This window comes from Agelaius phoeniceus, chromosome 6 (assembly GCF_051311805.1).
Source record: "Agelaius phoeniceus isolate bAgePho1 chromosome 6, bAgePho1.hap1, whole genome shotgun sequence".
Lineage (NCBI taxonomy): Eukaryota > Metazoa > Chordata > Aves > Passeriformes > Icteridae > Agelaius > Agelaius phoeniceus.
Genome location: NC_135270.1, coordinates 42941188 through 42961036, shown reverse-complemented (window position 1 = coordinate 42961036; position 19849 = coordinate 42941188). Strand labels below are relative to the sequence as shown.

The 19849-nt window shown below is 41.0% G+C and overlaps 1 protein-coding gene across 15 annotated transcripts in view; it reads right to left on the bottom strand.

Annotated features, from left to right (window-relative positions):
• Positions 1-19849, bottom strand: part of NRXN3 (neurexin 3) — an 868815-nt gene that overhangs the window by 641082 nt on the left and 207884 nt on the right. For all 15 annotated transcript variants that reach the window (XM_077180570.1, XM_077180572.1, XM_077180566.1 and 12 more), the window contains one exon: positions 19424-19807. In XM_077180570.1, coding sequence (XP_077036685.1) covers positions 19424-19807 — 384 coding nt within the window. The remainder of the gene's footprint in view (positions 1-19423; positions 19808-19849) is intronic.

The following is a 19849-nucleotide window of genomic DNA, read 5'->3' as shown; positions in this document are numbered from 1 at the left end:
TGTCATTTACCTCTCTTCAATAACATGTTTTAGATTCTCACTTAAGCAATCACTACAAAGTAAGCCAAATATATCAAAAGGATGTCACCAAAGGAAAAAGAGAACCTAATGAACCCTTGTATTGAAGGTACTAAATGCCAGGCACAGACACATTTGGAATCCACTTCTGACAGGTTACTGACATCTAATTCCATACTATCACCAAAGACACCTCAATTTGCTCCCCCTTTTAATGTGCAAGTGAGGGCCAGTTCCTTGGATACATAGAGAAAAAAAGGTTCCTTCATAAAACTCTCTCCAAGTAATTCAAGAGTTTAGAATCACAGAGCTTAATACATGAGCCATCATTCCCCATATCACTGGAGAAAAGGGATGTTAAGCTCTTCACCCACAAAAGCAGGCATGTGGCCTTTTTAGCAGAAAGAGAGACATTTCTATTTTCAATATAAAGTGAATCACAGGCTCTTACACTTGGGCTTAATCATGATCCTGAAAGTTTAGTAGAACATCTGTAGTGAACATCATGCTCTGCTTTCTCCTAAGGGCTCCTGGAGGGCTGCAAGGGTACAGGGGAAGCCCAGAGGTGGAAAAGCTGTGTGTATTAAAGAGTTAATACACTTCAGTATGTATTTCAAGTCTATTTGAAGACAAACACAGTGTCAAGCTTTTCCCCAAAAGGGTTGCTAGCAAGAACTTAGTAAATCAAATGAGCCACCAGTTGCTGGGTGGGCAGAGCAGGTGATGGGGATGCAGAGGCCATGGGTCCCAGGGACTGGTGCACTTGCTCAGACATTCTGGGGGCACAGTGAGGGGCAGATGTCAGGGCTGCTTGAAGCCATTAGATGGTGAAGGAGGCTGTAATTGTCTCCTCACCTGTGCCACTAGTGCTGAGAAGTACTTGTTATGTGTTTTTTTCAAGGGACAGCAGTGTGGCTCCTCCCTGGGGTAGAAGAGAAAGCAGAGACACGCAGCAAATCCAGTCAGTTTTCTGTGTAGTTTCACTGCCACCAGCTCTCACTGTCACTTGCTGCACAAGGTCTCAGGTTTCCACTCCCATCTGCACAAGTTCTGGATCAGCAAGGGATATTTCAAAAGAAGCTTTTCCTAATTTACACCTGGAAATGATAAGACACAGCTCTATACCACAATACAACCACAAATAGCTGTTTTCAAAAATAAGCAGCTGACATACTCTGATCAAAGAGGAAAAAGAGTAGGTCTTCTCATAGGATGGTTTTCCTGTCCTCAATTCCTGTTATTTGAAATCCTCCACATGATTTCAAAGCATTAAGATGCACTCAGGAATGTCTTTTGAACTGGCCTACTTGCACAGCAGAACCTGGGACAAACAGAAGACAGCTCATGCACTGTCACCCTGCAAAGCCAGGACTCTGCAGGGACACAACCCACTGCCCACCACAGCTGGGCTGCTGCCCTCCCTTTTTTGGATGATCCAAGAGCCACCTGTACTTTTCATCAGACAAACCCCAAAAGATTCTCAGAATATCAAACAAGTCAAAATAATGAAGAGGTCAATAATTCCTCTGGAAACTGGAAAATAATCCACAAGCCTAAAAATAATCTAAATCTGTAACGAAAAGGGGACTGATCTGACATCACTTGAAACATAGAGGGTAAGACTCTATAGATACAGCACCTGTTTTTCTTTCAATTTCTGCAGATAGAGACTCAAAAGGGGAAGAATTGAGGCACAAGACAGTTTTTTAAGATTTCAATTGGCCTTTTTTTTGGACTAGAATTTATTTACTGCAGAGTTAAGCATCTCTCATAGTTACAGATTCTCTATTTATATCTGCTAACTGTGCAAATTTCCTGGTTCTCTGATTCCAGACCAGCTGCTGGGCACAGCTGTGCTCCAACAAAGGCACCAAAACCAGCAGGATTGCTGTGGGACTGTCATACTTCCCTAATTTCATCTGCATCTGGAAGAGGAAATCACAGTGCTTTTCTCACCCGCTCCTGACACAGCTCAACAGAACACCACCAATGTAATTTAAAAAACCTCTCGGTGATAGATTGCCAGTGTGAGAAGCTCCCAAGCTTCCACAGCTTTCAAACATTGCACTAAAACTTCCTGCACAACATACAAGGTTGCTAACACAAAGAATACAGGAATCTAAGTGAACAGTCACCTGCAAAGCAAGAGACAGGGCAGAGGACATCCTGTGAGCAATTTGACATGTGGAGAGATGAAGGCATAGAATTGCAAGCAATATAGAGTCTGGCATCAAAGAAGCCTCTGATGAGTGGGAAGAGGGGGAATTAAAAGCAATGCAAGTAGGCAGAGCACCCAAGGCCTCACAACACACTGCAGGCTGTATGACCACACACAGCTATGTGGCATCTCAAACTTGAAGTGGGTTTTTAGAATGCAAATTTCATATTTCTGTGGGCATCAAACTGAAGGATGCAGCAAGAGCAAGCAGCAAGGCTGCAGCCAGCAGAGGGGACTGGCACATCCTCCTCCTGGCATGCACCACTGGCTGCCTGGAGCCTGTCCCTGCTTCCCCCACCCCCTGGCTGCTCTGAGCACCATCCTGACTTAATGGCTGCTTCGCACCTGAGCACCTTACTTACAGATTTGGATTTTGCTCTAAGACCTGATGGGCCCCTAAGCACTACAGGGGGCAACACTGGAGTTTGTCAGGATTTACTGCTTTTATTCATCAAAACCTAATTGATTTGCCAAAGATCAAAGTCTCTGACAGAGCAGGACTAAATGCAAGTGAACTAAATAGTGGACTATGTTTTTGTTGGTGTTTTGGGGTTTATGCAGATAAATAATATTTTGGAAGACAGCTTGTCAGTCAGAAAAGTCTCTGTCTTTCACCTGCCACAAAGATGAAGACTTAGCAGCATACTAACACGCTTCTGCTAATGCACTGGCTGGAAAGAATGAACCCTACAGTAGGCTCTCCCCACCAGCAAACTGGAAACAACATTCCATGCTTCTCTTTCTCACATGAGTTTGTGAATACTTCATCTAACTGAGATTTGAGCTTGGGATCTGAAGGCTTTTTGGCAACAGCTTTTCCCTACAGTGCATTTGACAAAACCCTCCATAGCAACAGTCTTTTCTCATCTGATACTGTAACACACACCACATAAATTGTTTCTAGTTTGCCCAAACCTCCAGTTTGTTGCACAATTCTTTGAGACCTAGCAAAGAAGCTGAAGTATCAAAGTATTATCTTTACACCATTAACTGTTGTACCCTTCCTAGTTCAGTATGAGTTGTTATAACAAGTAATTACATTAAGAATCAAACAAAACTTACTTCAGTAATCAGTGCCTTGCATACTGCATAAATTTATTTGTGTAGTCACTAATTAGGAAAACATACCCAGTCATTAACAGGATTTAGAAAGGAAAACAGGTATTTGAAGTTGGAAGACATTTCCAGGTTTTGATTCTGGGCATACATTTCCCAGATTGATTCAAGCAGAAGAGCTGGATAGATCATGGAGCTCCTCCCCTTCCTGCCCTCATACTGAGCATATTGCATACAAGTGGAGAGCAGCCTGGCCTTGCTCTGCCATTTTAGCCATCCTAGTTTCCAATGCCTAACAGATGGGATTTCCACCCTTTTCTATGATTCCTTCTACAGCAAAATAAAGAAAAAAAACCCCAACCAAACAAAAAAAACCCCAAACAAACAACAACAAAAAAAACCAGCTTATTGTTGTGATAGTATGATATTCACCATTTTCCTTTCTTAATTTAACCCAATATTCCTGTCCTGTGAACTTCCTTAAAAAAATCTCTTCCTTGTGAAGGCAGTCCTCCCTACAGAGCTGATTCGCCATTCTCTCCTTAGGTTATCATTTACCAATCAAAATGTACTGAACTCTTTTAATCTTTCTCCATAATTCCTCCCTTCAGCCTCCTGATTATATTTAAACTTATTTTGCCAATTTCCTTCACATTGTTGGATTTTACTCTAAGCTGCACAACAGTGCTTTCTTTACACCTTTTATACTTTTATTTCTTGAATATACATTTCTAGTTGTGTGACTAGGAATAGTTCTAACTAGCACAGATGTAGCTGAGTGCCCAATGGCACTTCATTAGTACACAATTTAAGTACTGAGGAGTTGATATTCAGGCTTTATTATCTTGGCAAAGGTCAATGGGTAAAACTATTTAAGGCTACTTTCTTGTGTGCTCTGTAAATCTCATATCACTATCAAGTTAAATACATCCAGCCAATCACTGAGACACTATACAAAATTTCATCATTTGTTTAGTGCCTTATAAAGGGCAATGAATAATTTTACCTTTTCAAAGCTAAAGGAACAAGAAAGTGTTTTCCCCTTGAGTGGCTCAAGTACTACAGCATTTTATCTATAAAAGGTTGCTTGTGTATCTCAAAAAAATACAGCATTGTGTCTCAACAACCACACAAGGATTGCAATAGCACTGCTGGTGTAGAAAAGTAGAGAAGACAGAAAGTTACTGCTATTTCAAAAGAAAATAGCTGACTTTTACAGATTTTTAATACACATTGCTGGTCTAGGCAATGTTGTTCCTTTGGGGAGATGAAACTCAAATTATTAACACACAACACCAAGACTGGCCCCCATTTCTGTACTGATGAAGAATAAAATACTCTGTGTCAAGTAGTAATAACAGAAAAATTAGTAAGCTAACACAAAAATAAGTATCATTTATTAGGTTAGGTTTCTACCTGTTCTCATGGCAGGATGTCTATTAAGATTAAGAAAAAGTATGATACAGAAAATCAAATACCAGCAAAAAGTACAGATTTTGCTGGTCTTCAGCTTTTCTAATCCTAGAATCTGAAGCTCTTAGTGATTCATGAATTTTTCCACATTGCAACCCTCTTATGATTTTGGAAAGTCCTAAATATCTGGCTTTTTGGGAAGGTTTTTTTGCAGCTGGGGAACATAAGGCACAGAAAAATGAACTTGCCTATATTTATATAATCCAGAAATAGAATTCTAAGGCATGTCTACATTGTATACTTTCTTGAAGCACCAGATTAGTGAAGTCCTATTTATGTCAAGGCCTGTTTTGTGAGAAGCCCTGATCAGACTTACTCTCCAGCCTGGCAGAGATGCTGAACTGACGTGACACAACTCCTTGCTCATCTGCAGGTACTGCCACTGTAGCAGGCAGCAGATGGTCCTGCAAAGCAAACAGCACTACACACAACGTAGCACAGGATGCTCTGTGCCCAATACACTGCAACACAGCTTCTGAACAGCATCTGCAGGGCAGCTTTGCAAAGATTTCTCAGTAACAGCATTTGTTGTGCTTTTACCCTGGTCTATGGGAAATCACTGGTTTTTAGCTCTCACTGTCAGATAACATTTTCTTAATCTTTACTTGTTCCTTAAGTTAAGGCTTATACAATTTCAATTTGCCTTATTAGCACATCTACTAACTTCTTCCATGTTGTAGTCAGTTGGACACCCCTGGATTCTGATCAGACACACAGGGAGTGATAGTTGAGTGAGCAATGCTGGGTAAGAGAGAGGCTGACCCGTGGGGAGCTGTATGGTAATAAGGTTTTCATTACTGCATGCTGAAAGACCAAAGTGATTCATGAGTGCTCTTCTGAGTGGGAAAAAAGGAGAGGAAGAGAAGATGAAGGAACTCTGGTTCTGATATGAATTATCTCTATCTTATCACAATAAATATTTATCTCTAGAAACTGCTAACCAAATATCCCAGGACTGTATTATCATGTCTGCAGAGATCTGCAAGTATTATTTTAGAGACATCAGATAGCTTTTTCAAGGTGGAAAGAATAGCTTAGTGCCCTAAGAGTGTAGAGACTAAATCAGGCAATATCTTAGATCCAGACACTTAAATCCCAGTACAGGAAATTTCTCAGAGTCAGGGTCTGTGGCTAATTACATTTGTAATCTTGAATCTTACTGTAGGTGCCTTAATAGTTCTATATCACAGTTTCCCAAAATATAAAATTATGATGATATCAATCTCAAATACTCTGCATATGGGAAAAAATGGAACTTGTTTGTATAGGATTATCAATCTGCATCCTTATTAATAATTTAATGTGGATTTATTTAGCATATTCTAATAGCCCAAAGACAGGTAGAGATGTCAACAACTTCCTGGCTTTCTCCCAGCTATGACCTCGTCTACTCATTTTAAGTTTGAAGGGTCCTTCATGAGTTATCTATATGCAGAGGTACAAAAATTCACCCAAGCCTCTATCTCTGGCTTCTACAGAGAGAGAGGCAATACTGTGAGATTTGGCAGGCCCCACAACACTATGGCAGAGAACAGCCTAAAGTCCATTGCCAACCCATGTTTCAAATGGGTTACAGGTCACTGCCAGAATAGGAAACATCTCATTTCCAAACACAAACAGCCTAATGCCAGGACCCCCACTCCTGGCTGTTTCTGAGTGTTCTTCCTTCCTGCCCTGAAGCTCCCCTAGGCAGCCTTCCCCAGGAAACTGCTCAAGTGCGTAATCCAGAAACAATGCTGAAGCAGAAAAAATCACAGTTACTTGCAGGCACCCAAACAGATGCTGAACTACAGCTCCTGACATGCACAATCTCTTCAGTGCCCAACAGGACACTGCCTTTGAAGGGATCGACATGGGAAAAGAAAGTTACAGGTGCCACCCAGTTAAATAGGATTTTATTGACCAACAGTTTGATGGAGCACATAGATCAAGCACCTCTTCATAATCTGAGTGAAAAGTGTCTAGGAAAACCAACTCACAGCAAAAGGGACATGGCAGCTGTGTCAAAGCTGCTTCTCCTGGAAGATTTACTGACTGAGCCTTGGCTGGTGGCACAGACTAGGGTAGGAACTGTAGGCAACACACACATAGACATACAAAGAAAGGTAAGTGATCTGCATTTTGATTTTTACAGCTTCTAGAAAAAACGACAGTGTAAAAGAGAATAGATGGGCTCAGCAAATCGTCACCAGCCAGAAGGAAAATACAAAAGAAAAAAGAAATCACAGCAGTGTAAATCAGTCAGGGAGAAATGGCTAAATGAGGATACTGATTGCTAATCTACATCCTGTCACTCTGACTTTATAAACAGGTGAGCTCAAGAGGCCATGTGTGCAAAAGCAGCCCCATAAAAGCACTGTTTTTCCCAAACTCATCTGTATTCACAGTGGGCCAGGTTTTCACTTTATGGCTGCAATGTTCCTGTTTCTTCTGCAGGTCCATTAGCACTGTGCATATTGCACAGTCAATACCAATTCCAGCCTACACTTTTCTGCCTTTCTTATTTGGACACAAGTCCTTCTGTCTGTTGGATTCACTACTCTTCGACATGGCCATTTGTAGTCTCCCTTTATGTTTTGATTATTTTTTAAAGCAGCCCAAGTGCTTTGACTTAAATACAAAAATTAAAAGATAAAATGAAATGTTTCTCTTTACTTTAATCCTTTTTTATTTTCCATAATTACCCAAAAAACTTGCAGGCTGTAAAATGATGCCCACCTCTCCCCCCCCAAAAAATACCAGCCTTTTGTTCAACAAAGCTCTATTCATTCGTTTTCTTGTCCCCTTTTCCCACATCCCAAGAAATCTTTCAGGACATTCTTAGTTCTTCTGCACCAGAAAGGAATGTGAAATTTGATCCAACTGGAAGGTGGCAGAAGGAATCTGGTATACAAGAATTTGAACAAGATACAGAACCATGATGTCACCTCAGTAAAAGGGAGGGAAACAGCCTGAAACAGGAGTCAATCTCCACCCTGCTGAAATCTGGACCATCTCCACCTCCTTCACCAAGGAGGCCAAAGGCAGCTTCTTCACACCACAGTGGTGCTTCCAGCACCAGACTGGGACCAGTGAAAAGTGAACTGCCAACTATTACCTGTGCCTTACTTTATTTATACCCTGATGACCAATCCCATGTTTAACATGAAGAAAAGATGGAATTATTAAAAATACCACTTTGAGGCAAGCACCTTGGATGCAGTGCTAAATTGTATTCCAGTAACACTTGACAGGGAAAGAAAGGTTAAAATTCATCATTGGTCAGTCCTCCAAGAGGACAGAACAATCAAATGCAAATGTAGAATAAAGAAAATTGGCAGAAATTGGGCATGAGAGCTGACCAGCAGAAATGGGGTAGCAGTGATTTGTGGGGTTTGCATCAAAAAATCAGACTGCAACAGAAGAAAACTTCACTGGAGAAATGGTAATAAAATGGTGGAAACCTGCACATTTCTGTGACTGGGTACTGAACTATTAGGCTTCCACCTCTAGGAACCAGAATCAGTACAGTAAGATTCATGCAGAGGCTCTAGATATTTTGAAATTCCTTAGTATGCCAAAAACCTTTCCTTCGATCTATTTTTTTCCTCTTTGGTCACAAACATTCTCAACAGAGAGATTAAAAAAAAAAATACAGAACTATAAAATATTTGAGACTATTTCTGCATTCTTGCTTCCTTCCCACTCTTTAGCAAACACATGGTTTTTGCCAGTCACTTGCTCAGGGGGAGATCTTGTCCTCACGTGGCAGATGATACACACAGCACAAACTCCATTTTGTTCTGCTTAATTCCAGCCTTGCTCTGCTCCCCAGGCTGGGTGCACTAAGCTGCCTCATGGCTCTCGGTCTTCAACAGTTTCACACACAAAGGAAAGGAAATCAGAGCTATAGAAGAAGAGCTCCTCCTTTCACCCTTCTACTTTGTAGCTCCACCAAAGACTGGGCAAGTCAGAAAGATTGACCTATTTCCAAACCTCTAATGCAAATACTTCTCCAAGAGATGACTAAGGTATATAAAGGAGAGGTACTCTATATATTTCTCATTCTAAGTACAAGCCTAGGGCTCCAAGAGTTGTCAATCTAACATGCTTTTCAACTGAGGGGCTGAATTGTTATTTTCCATTTTACTGATTTAATGAAAGGTAGTGGATAAAAAAAAAAAAATCACTGTTTAAAATACCATATTTTTTCTTTCTCAGCAGTTTGAAATAGGGCCTGTGGGTATTGGGGCAGTCAGACTGAACTAATTCCACATGACTCTGTTTGCATCCTAAACTGGTGCTTTGATACAACTTCCAATAGTAATCTCCTTCAACCTTCCCTGTCCTTTTGCTCCCTTCAGCAGTACCACAACATGAAGAATTACAATTGCTCCTTGTTCAGAAATGGAAAAATTCTGTTGCTCACAAGAACACAAGATTAGTGTGGTAGGTAACCCAAAGGGTCCAGGCTGAAATGGAAGCATCATGAGACCAGCAGCACTTATTATGGAGTTGTTTTTCTTGTACACCCTCCTTGCTACTGTGTCCTTTTAGTGGGAGGAGTTTTGCCTCAATATGATTGATATCTCCTAAGTTTTATCTTTTACCTATTACCAACTCACTGCCTATAATCATCACTGAGCAGAAAGTTGCTCTGAAACTCATATTAGGATTTGATTCATCAGGATGCAGTTTCCCTTTTCTGCACCTTATCTTCCAATTTTAACCTCTTGTTCTCGATTACCCAGGGAAAAAAAAAGGATTCTAGGAAGAAATAAAAATGATGACTATTATCTTTCCTTTACACATTCTCAGATGCCTTAGCAGTGAGAGTGAGAAGGGTTTCCCTCTGGAGGGCCATGCCTTGGAGTCTGGTACCCAGTGGCAGTGGATTCACGAGGACCACCCTGTGGGCTGCTCTGTGAGATAACTGCATTTGAGACAAGACAGACAAAGCAAGCACACTGGGGGCAGCCAATATACACCACCAAATAAGATCTTTCTATGCTTGTGGTGTTGGCTGTGCTGCTGCATATCTTTTCCATATCACATAATAGCCTCATCCAATCAATCAAAGTGTCCAAGGGACGACTGCCTATCTCCACATGCAGAAAGAGTCAATTAAGGGAGCATCATGAATGCCAAGTCTTTCCTCTCCCCCTGAGATGAATAGAGGAAAAGAAATGAGACGGAAAATGCACTGTGCCAGTGCCTGCCTTTAAGCATGATGGCTTTGACTAGGCAAAGCAGGGAGATAGAGAAAGCTAATTTCACAGATAACATCTCCAAGGTCTATATAGTAATTTTAAATATTGGAAATAATTTTTCATGACAAATGAATCTACTTCATCCTGGCTTCTTCCATCAAGATGTTCCCTTTAATTGTACAGACAATTGGTAGTCTCAGCAGAAACACAAACTGGTCTGATTGGAGGGTATGGAAAGGAAGTGGGGTATAAAGCCACAGGGACTGAGTTCAGCCACCAAGCTGTAAGAGACTCAAATACAGAGGTAGTCTGAAGCAATTCTTGAACCCAGTGTCAACAGTCAGTCTCTGGACAAATCACAACAGATGTGGTGCATATTCATACTAAGTTCACTCTGAATCATCCATGTGACATACTGTGAGACTTGACTAATAATGATTACTGACTCAAAACATTTGCCTGTTTGGGGAGGTGCCACGGGTCTTGGCTAAGGCAGTTTGCACCCCTGGAGGAAGGAGGGGAGCTTTTGTCTGTGTAATGCCTAGTCTGCATATGACAGAGGGGTGAACTGTCTCTGCGCCTGGAGGCTGCAAACCAGGCCTTGAGGCTGACCAGAGGCAGACCTTCTGGAGAGAAAATGGTGTCTTTTATCATGCCAAATTGCCCTCTCTCACACATCCCAACCCCTCCTCCAGGAGAGGGTCACATTCACACTTAGACCTATTGATGTCAGAGGCAGCTGAGAAGGGAACATAAACCACCAAAAACCCTCAAAGCATCCCCAGACTAATTTCTGTGGCCTTCCACCAGAGGACTGAAATCTCCTCCTCCCAGAGGAGGTACCTGAGTATTCTCATAAAGTCAGAGTGTACTTTACTTTAACCCATTGGACTTGGTGTTTTGTTGGTGTCTTCCCCAATACCCTAACAGATCAAGATGGATCAAGATCATTATTTTTAAAAAAAGAATTTACAGATGGCAATAATGTATCTTTTTATTCTTATCCTTTCTTTCTCTTGCTTTCTTTTCCCTATTCATTTTCTTAAGTAATATTTTTATGCTTTCATGTTGCTATATTACTACAGATAATAATAACCAAAACTGCTACATGCATATTTTGAAGCACTGACCATTCAGTGTCCCTTCACTGTAACCCACCCAAAAAGATCTATTAACAAGAATTTGTGTTATTCTTGTCTTTGTGGGGGAGAATCATAACACACCATCCATGTGTCCTGCAGGGAGTAACCCATAAAAGATATAATGAAAAGGTAAAAATATATTTTCCTTCCTTCATGATGAATTACCTCTTCATATGATCTAAGTTTTTAGTAAATCTGCCTTCCCCTGTGTTCTGGTTTTTGCTGGGGTAGAGTTAATTTTCCTCACAGTGAGTAGTGTGGGACTATGCTTTGGAATGGTACTGAAAACAGTCTTTACCACATAAAGATGTTTTTGTTATTGCTGAGCAGGGCTTACACAGAGCCAAGACCTTTTCTGCTGTCTGTCCTGCCATACCAATGAGGGGGCTCAGTGTGCACAAGAAGCTGGGAGGAGACACAGCCAGGACAGGTGGCCCCAACTGACCAAAGGGATATTCCAGACCATGTATCATCATGCTCAGAATAGAAAGTGGGGGGAAGAGGGAGAGATTTGGAGTGATGGTGCTTACCTTCCCAAGTCACTGTTACAGGTGACGGGGCCCTGCTCTCCTGGAGATGGCTGAACACCTGCCTGCCATGGCAAGTGGTAAACACATTCCTTGTTTCACTTTGCCTGTATGCATGGCTTTTGCTTTTCCTATTAAACTGCTTTTATCTCAACCCATGAGTCTGATTATCTCCCTGATGCTGCTGGTGGTGGAGTGAGTAGCTGCTTGGGGCTCGGTTGCTGGCTGGGGTTAAACCATGACACTGTGATATTCAGGCAAAACTGACCTGCTGTGACAAGCTGTCCTTCAATCTGAGTTATCTGAACAACATTTTGTGCCTTGACTTATTTTGTGGCTTACATTAAGGAGAAACCATTGTTCTGAACTGTCATTTATAAACCACGAGAGAAACAAAAACTATCACTATAATACTGGTCCTGGACAAGAGGCCTATACTAATAAAAGTATTATTTCTGTAAGCATTAATCAAACGTTCTTACCTACCCATCAACAACTCTTTTTGTTGTTGTTGTTCTAGTGTTCCTTACAGGAGTTGACAGTACACAAAATCATACAGTTTTGGGTAATCATATTTCTTGAACTGGAAGGACCTTATGAAAGCTGCACTCAGCAATAAACAGCCAGAAGTACAGAATTTTAGAGGAAAACAGCAGAAATTATCTTCTTCTGTGCCACCAACTAACATATTCAGATGAGATGAAGAGCACCTGGAGTGTAACAAATTCACATGCAGCACGGAAGTCAAGAGTGGCCTTAAATATCAAAAGCATATGATGATGGAATCAGGATGGAGAAACAGGAGGAGCATATGGATTAAAAAATCATACCCATAACATTATACGATACAGGAGAGACAATCAGTTGGTTTTTATACGCTCTCAGATTTTCCAGCTGCTCAGCAGATGCTGTTGGAGATTGTCACATCAATGAGACTCTTCGAAGCTAAAGTTCAACAGCATAAAACCCATGACATGGTCTTTTCCCAAGCAGATGTAATCACCCTGACTGCAGAATTAACTGCACACTCTTCTGTACTGTGGATACCACAAAGGCATTAGAGTGCAACAAATGCAGTTACTGGTCCTGGAAAGCACGTACATTCAGAGTGGCTTTTGACTGAATGTATGTATCTATGGACAAAAAAATTATAATGAGTGGTAAGGATCATAATGTAAATCCACAAAAGTGAGAGACTTTTAACTTGTTCCTTTACATTGTTTCTCTTCCCTTAAAAGCCCACCTTGGCCCACTGTCCTTATTGGAGCTAGCACAACATCTAATGAGCATCTAGGGAATTGTTTGAATGTTAGCACAGAAGTATCCCATAGAAGATAAGGAAAGAATTATAAGATGGAGGATACATAAAAGCCTAATAAGCAAAATAATCCAGCACTTATGCAACAAACAGTAGCCTTCTGGTCTGACAGTCAGTCTCTAAGCAGAGATACAAGGGAGCTAATCACATAAAGCCAGGTGTTTCTTGAGCAGGACTATGAACAGCATTTTCCACAGTAGTAAATGTCTGGGCCAGCCACAAAGGGATCAGCCACAAGTGCTATGAATGGATTGATGGCAAGTGAGAAAATTAACTTCTCACATAAAATGCTCTTAGGAAAATCAACATTCTTCAGATCACGTTTAATGGAAATTTTACCATAAAATTAGTGAGAAACAAATTGAGATGGGTGTTGAAGGGATTGTATGGAATTTTTTTGCTAAATTTAGATGGAATTTTTTTCTGCAGTTTGGCAACAATTTGGGAAACTGTAAAATAGGGACCTTTCTGGTACTAGTAAGTCAGTGAACAGATGAGGTCTAGAACAGACCTATATTCTAACATCCTACTTTATATAATGAAATCAAAATAATTATTCTGATGTTTTTATTTTCTTAAGTCTTTGACCGTTCAAGATCAAACAAGAATTAAAAGAATTAAAAACATTACAGCAAAGACTTTTCTCCTAATGTGTCCATCTCTCCTGGGAACCATCAGTCCTATAGGAAAATTTATTCTCAGCAGTTATCTAGCATTTCACTGCATACTCAGAAGGTCTGGACAGTCCAAAAAGCATCAACACTTATGAGTTGCTTTAAACAAACCTTCTAAGATGTGATTATCATCAAACATCTTCACTAAAATTAAAAAGAAATCTAACCGGCTACCTGTGCTTGAGACAGCAAAGTACGCAGCACTTATCCTGTGCAGTAAATGGTTCTGTAGCATTTCTTATTACCAGTAATTTTACAACATCTCCCTTCATTGCATACATAATGGGAAGAAGTGTATTGTCATTAAATTGTTCTTAGTAAACACTGCTGCAAAGGTACTTGGCAGATAATAAAATGTGCAGCCCTATGCTCAACATCACCGTTGTTAACGGCAGATGTGCTGCTGCTCATAGAGAGTTTACCACAAAACACAGGAGAAGGCTGCTTTGCTCAGGATGTTAGCTGTCCATCTGTAAGCCAACAGAAACAAGCACTGGTTCCAGCCCCTGGGAGAAGAACCAGAATGGGATATTTCTGTATTTCAGCAATAAACACTGAATGCTGCTCAGCAAAGGAGATGGCTGGAACAAGCTTTTTTTCCCCCCCTTTCCCTGGAAAGGACTAGGGCTGTGTCCAGTTCTGAGAAAATACCTTCTGAGGTTTAAAATCTAAACCTCAACGTGTTTTATTTCACTCTTAAATGATCAGAAGTCTCATACCATCCTGCCTTTTCCAATATTATATACTTCTTAAAAAAATAATCAAGAAAACTGCAGTCAAATCATTTAAGTAGGAGAAAATGTTAAAAAGTGACTGATCAACAGCATTTGATTCTCATTGGCCTAAAATTATCTGATTTTCAGTTGTCTTTTGCTTAGTGTCCTTCCTGCGCTCTTGTCTTCTGTAGCCACTCTCACAGTGTTTCAGTAGAGGGAAAGGCTGCAGAGAGTTTTCAAGACCCACCAAACAGACCTCATGCATCCTTTTGAGCCCAAGGCATTTCCATTGTAGCTACAGAAAACAGCTAATTTGAATACAACTCACATTCTCCTCCTCCTGCTTAGTTAATGCCAGGGCTTTGAGGTCCTTTTCAGAAAAGTCCAGGGTACTTTGTAATCACAGCTAAGGAGTACATCATCCTCCATGAGCCAGGTACCAGCTCCTACCTCTATCATCTTAAGTGCACTTAACAGGGAGTTGCAATGACCTGATGCAACTGATGTCAAACACTAACAAATTACAAGGCAAAGGGTAAAGAAGACATTAAGTACTTAAAAAGACCCAGCAAAGATCCCTCACAACTGCTGCACAAACCCACACTTCCCACCCTCCTGCAAGTCTGTAACTGTACTCCAGCCCTTGCTGACATGACTTGCAACTCACCCTAACTGCTCTTAGGCTCAGTTTGGACAGGCAGCTCACATGCAACAGAAGCATGGCATTCATCATATTGGAGGAATCTTTTTGTCAATTACCTCAAAGTTTGCCTGGCATCTGATCGTTAGAAAGCATTTGGGAAGCATGACCATGGGATTTCAGCTATTTTAGGCCCTTTTTTTTCAAACTGACCAGCAGAACAGCAGACCTGTTGAAACGAGGTACTTCAGAAGAGAGAGGCTGCACTGCAGACACTGTTCTCTGGTACTCTACTCTTTTTAAAACTCTAAGATGCAAGAATGTTTCAGTACTACCAACAGTACAAGCACCAAGGTTTGGGGTTTTTTTCCCTAATGCCCAGCACACCACAACCCAAAACTAGCAAACTCAGTAAAAAGTCTCAGCATGCACTTGCAATTATAACTTTCATCATAAATCCACTTCACTGTGCCTGTGATTCATTTAAGAGCTATCCAAAACTAAATTAAGTTTAGGAGTCTTTCTGGCATGATTAAGTCTTTCTTTTCACCATATTTAAGAGCAATGCAAGAGAGCTCAGGGAGCAGGGGAGGTGAGATCATTACTACATTGCAAAGCAGTCAGAGCATCACTTGCAGGAGGAATTGTGTCCTGTCTATTAGCTTCTTCTCTTTTCCTTGCCTTTCTTTACTATATTTGTAACATAGTCGCACTGAGCTAGACTGCTTAGTAGAGAACCATTATGGAAAGGTGACAGAGGATGAGAAGCAAGGATTTAAGAAAATAACAGTGTGTTACCTGGTCATCACAGTCTCTGGTGGAAGGGGTGAAATGGGGACCATATCAAGATAACTGCCAGCATTTGCTGCTGCCTTTGCTCAGCCTCACAGCCTGGCACTGAGCCCTTATGGCCCATGAAAGCACAATCTGGTCTTTTCCATGTCTTGCCTCATCTCTTCCATGAAATTTCAATAACCCAAGGAGAAACTACATTACTATTAGAAACCATGACACTTTCAGACTGCTAACACCTTTGTATGCTTACATCACTGCCAATACCAAAATAATGACTACATACTGGAATTGTAAGAATGAATTTGAGGCCTTGGCAGCAGTTTTCTTTCTCTTCCCTGTCAAACTCCAGTTACAGCAATGTTTCTCTATCTGCACCAAAGCACTGCCTTGAGCAGACCACTGTAACCAAAGTTTCTGTTGCATCCAGTGTAACTGGCTGAATATACAGAGGTGTTATTTCACTGACAAGACAAACCCCCGCAGGCTTTAGATAGAAGTGACATATTGAATACTATGTATTTGTATTGTTTCACCATGAATAAAAGGAACCCAGACTTCTTTTCTAGCTGACACAATTTATGTCCTTTTTAGTCCATTTTAAATGTATCATGTCCTTCATATCACAAAGTATAAAATTTATGAGAAATACAGCATTATAAATGGAGAAATCCTATACTGGGAAGGTGGGAGGTAGACTTTACCATCAACAACAAATTAAATATCTGCTTCTCTTCCAAGAGTTGTACGTATGTCCTTCCTATTTTTAGTAGTTTAACTAATGTTAAGTATGTGCTTTGCTTTGTGATCAAGACTGATTTTCCTGATAGTTACCAAGCACAGGAGATTCTTCATTCTAGGCTCCCCTGCCCCTTAACCCTTGATCATACATCTTGGGCTGCAGGAGTCACATTCCTCTTCTAGCAGGACAGAAGTGTAAGAAAACAGAGTGAGGGATGGCAAACTGGAAAAGTGGGCCAGTAGCTGTCCCACATTAGAAGATCTACCCTGCTCCTTTTCTTCATTCCTACCCTTATGCACCAGTTTGGCTGTCCCCCCACTCCTGGGGCAGCTCATCAGTCACTACACAGCAGTGGCACTGTGGCATGGCAGCATCCCTCACTTTGATTCCCTTCCCAGGCTCCATCTCAACCTTTCTCCTTCCAACAGCATTAGAATCACAGACCAGATGTAATCAGGACTTGAAGTAATCCTTGGGTGTCAGACCAGGAGAATGAAAAGCATCATTGGTAGCCTGCAATGCTTTTTGCTTATGGAGGCAAAATCAGTGGGCACTAAGGCAGTTGTTGACATTGAGCATTTATATCAGAGCCGTATAAAGCTCCTGTGTAACACCACATAAATATTCTGGACTCAAATGTACTTCAACTTGTACAATTTTTTTCAATTACCCAGTCTCAAATATTTATTCCCTGTGAGCTGCTTCTCACATTGCCAAGGAGCATCAGGGATTATAGTGCCATGTTTTGCCTGACACTGGACTAAAGCAGCAACGGGTCTGTGGTTTCTAGTTAGACAAAATTAGTTTCTCAGGATTAGAACATTTGCATACATCTTTTTTACTGTCCTGAACTGTTTCATCACAGTTTTGTTCACCTTAAATACACTCGGATTCTAAAATATATTTATTATGACCTCAAGTTCCCATGCTAGACATTAATTCATAAATGTATCTCCCTAATTCAGACTGATGCACACCAGAGCACAGCCAAGTTATGGATCTCAGGCCTGACTTGATAGTCCTTTCTCCCAAATTAAAATGCTTACATGCCTTTAATCTACTGATTTCTTTTCACTGACAAAAATAGTAAAAGCTAATAACATCGCTATATAAAGGTTCATGCCATGAACCCTGTTCTTTATGTCACTGTTAGCTTTGGATTCTCTTCTGAGAGCCAGGCCTAGGAGATGGACACGAGACAGACTGCACAAAGGCTTGAATCACAGAGCTGGTCACTCCTAATACTAAACAGAGACCAAGGGCAAACACATGCAATTTTGGGGGGAATGATACATTTATGGTAAGGCTTCCCTTGATTATGTTTGTATAAAACCTAATCACACAACAACTGGCAAAAACAATTCCCAAGGCTATGGCCAAGAAAACTTCTATCTTATGTTTTCCAGAATTTTCAAATCCCATGTATTCAAAAGAGAGAACAGCTGAGCTGACATTGGCATAGCTGATGCCCGTGAATCTTACATTTTCACCCATGTTCCCCCAGCACGGATGGCAGTGTTGATGCTTCAGCTGTTTTAAGGCCCACTGGGAATTAACTACTATTGCTGCTTAGGGCAGTATGCAATGAATTACTGGCTGTGAGCAGTTTTATAAACAATCACAGATCTTGTACTTGAAAACCTAAAAATCCTATCCATATAGGAAGAATTTTGGTCATTAACAAAAAATTTCTGCAGTGAAGAAAATCCTCTGTAGAATGAATAAATTCCAAATCTCAATTATGCCTAATATTTTATGCACTGTAGCTAAATTTCATGTTTTTCCTCATAAGTGGCATGCTACTATGATTAATATTAAAAAATGCACTAAGTGGGAAAGATGTTGCTCAAATATTTATAGCGCAAGTTCAAAAATATCTGAATTTTGAGTTCTAAGACACACGCTATCACCATGGTGCCAAGTGAGGTGATATAAAGAAGGGACTGAAAGCCCTAAGACTCTGTTAATGGTTTACTGTTATTTCTTGGGTGTACTGTGAATGCAGTTTAGCCTGAATGCAATGCTAATGGCCAAATATTAACAGAAATATAAAAATAATATATAAGAAAACACTTTCTAGGGAGGTGGGAGTGCTTTGGAACTGATCTTAGCCCCATCTTTTTCTGTAAAACCACTCACCTACTTCTTGCTGATGGCAGCAGCAACATAATAAAGACGACAATAATTATTGGAACTACCTATGTACTTGAGAAATACATAGTTCAAGTATCTTGCATTGGTAAATCCTTTCCATGTGATCTATAACATGTAGAAAATGTGCCTGCCTATACGAGCATCACCTGGGCCTCATATCTCCAAATCATCTGTCTTTAAGTCACAATCTGTATGAGTATCAACAAGATGCAGAGACTCTCCCATGAATCTCTTCCAGACTTGCCTTACCAGAGATGAACTTGGAGACATGCTGCTTTTAACACTATCCCATTAGCTGGCTTTACTCATAAACAGCCATCAAGGAAATTCTACTAGACAAAAAAAAAGAGGAAGCCCAGATAGAACTGGGATTCATCTCGTGAAGGAAAGAGCTTCATAACTAGATTTCACGCTTGGTACAGTTCCCAGTAATTTGTTTGAGACTTCTCACATGCAGCTGCATTTTCCACCTCAGGAGACAAACCATATTAGCTAAAGAAACTCTGGAACTTGAAGACAGGATCTTCAGAAGGCTTAGGGAGGGAAGTGGCCAAGTAAGTTCATGAAATGAGGGTGGAAAAAACTGGAAGGAAACAAATCAGAGAAGAAAGTTTTTCAACTGGGGGGACTGGAACTTAGCATTAGGAAGACCAACAAGGGCAGGGGGAGAGTGTTATGGGAACACTGGATTTTGTTCTTGTTCTCATGCACACCTTCATGAGGTGTGTACCTTTGTGTACCTGAAGTCAGAACACACAACTTACCTCGCTCACATGTTCTACCCCAGTAGCCAGTGCCAGTGCAGTCACAAATGAAGCGGTTCCAGCCATCCTTGCAGACTGCATTGTTCTTACAGGGGTAGCTGTCACACTGCTTGGTGCTGAGGCGGGAGCAGGAGGACTTGACCCCGGCGGCATTCTGCGCCTCTGCCAGCTGCCGGATGTTCTTGCTTCGGCCGTCAATGAACAAGTCTCGGATACAGCCCACGTATCCATAGTTCAGCATTGCTGTCCAGAGCTCTGTGGGAAGGATGAGTCCTGCCCGGTTCTCTGGCAGCCCACCCAGGTACATGTCACCTTCCAGATCCAGGATCTCACTCTCCCCACTAGCGGTGAATGGCGTGCGTCGGCTGTTCACTGATATGGTACCTAAAAGAGGAAGATAAGGAGACATCAGCACTTTCAACTACA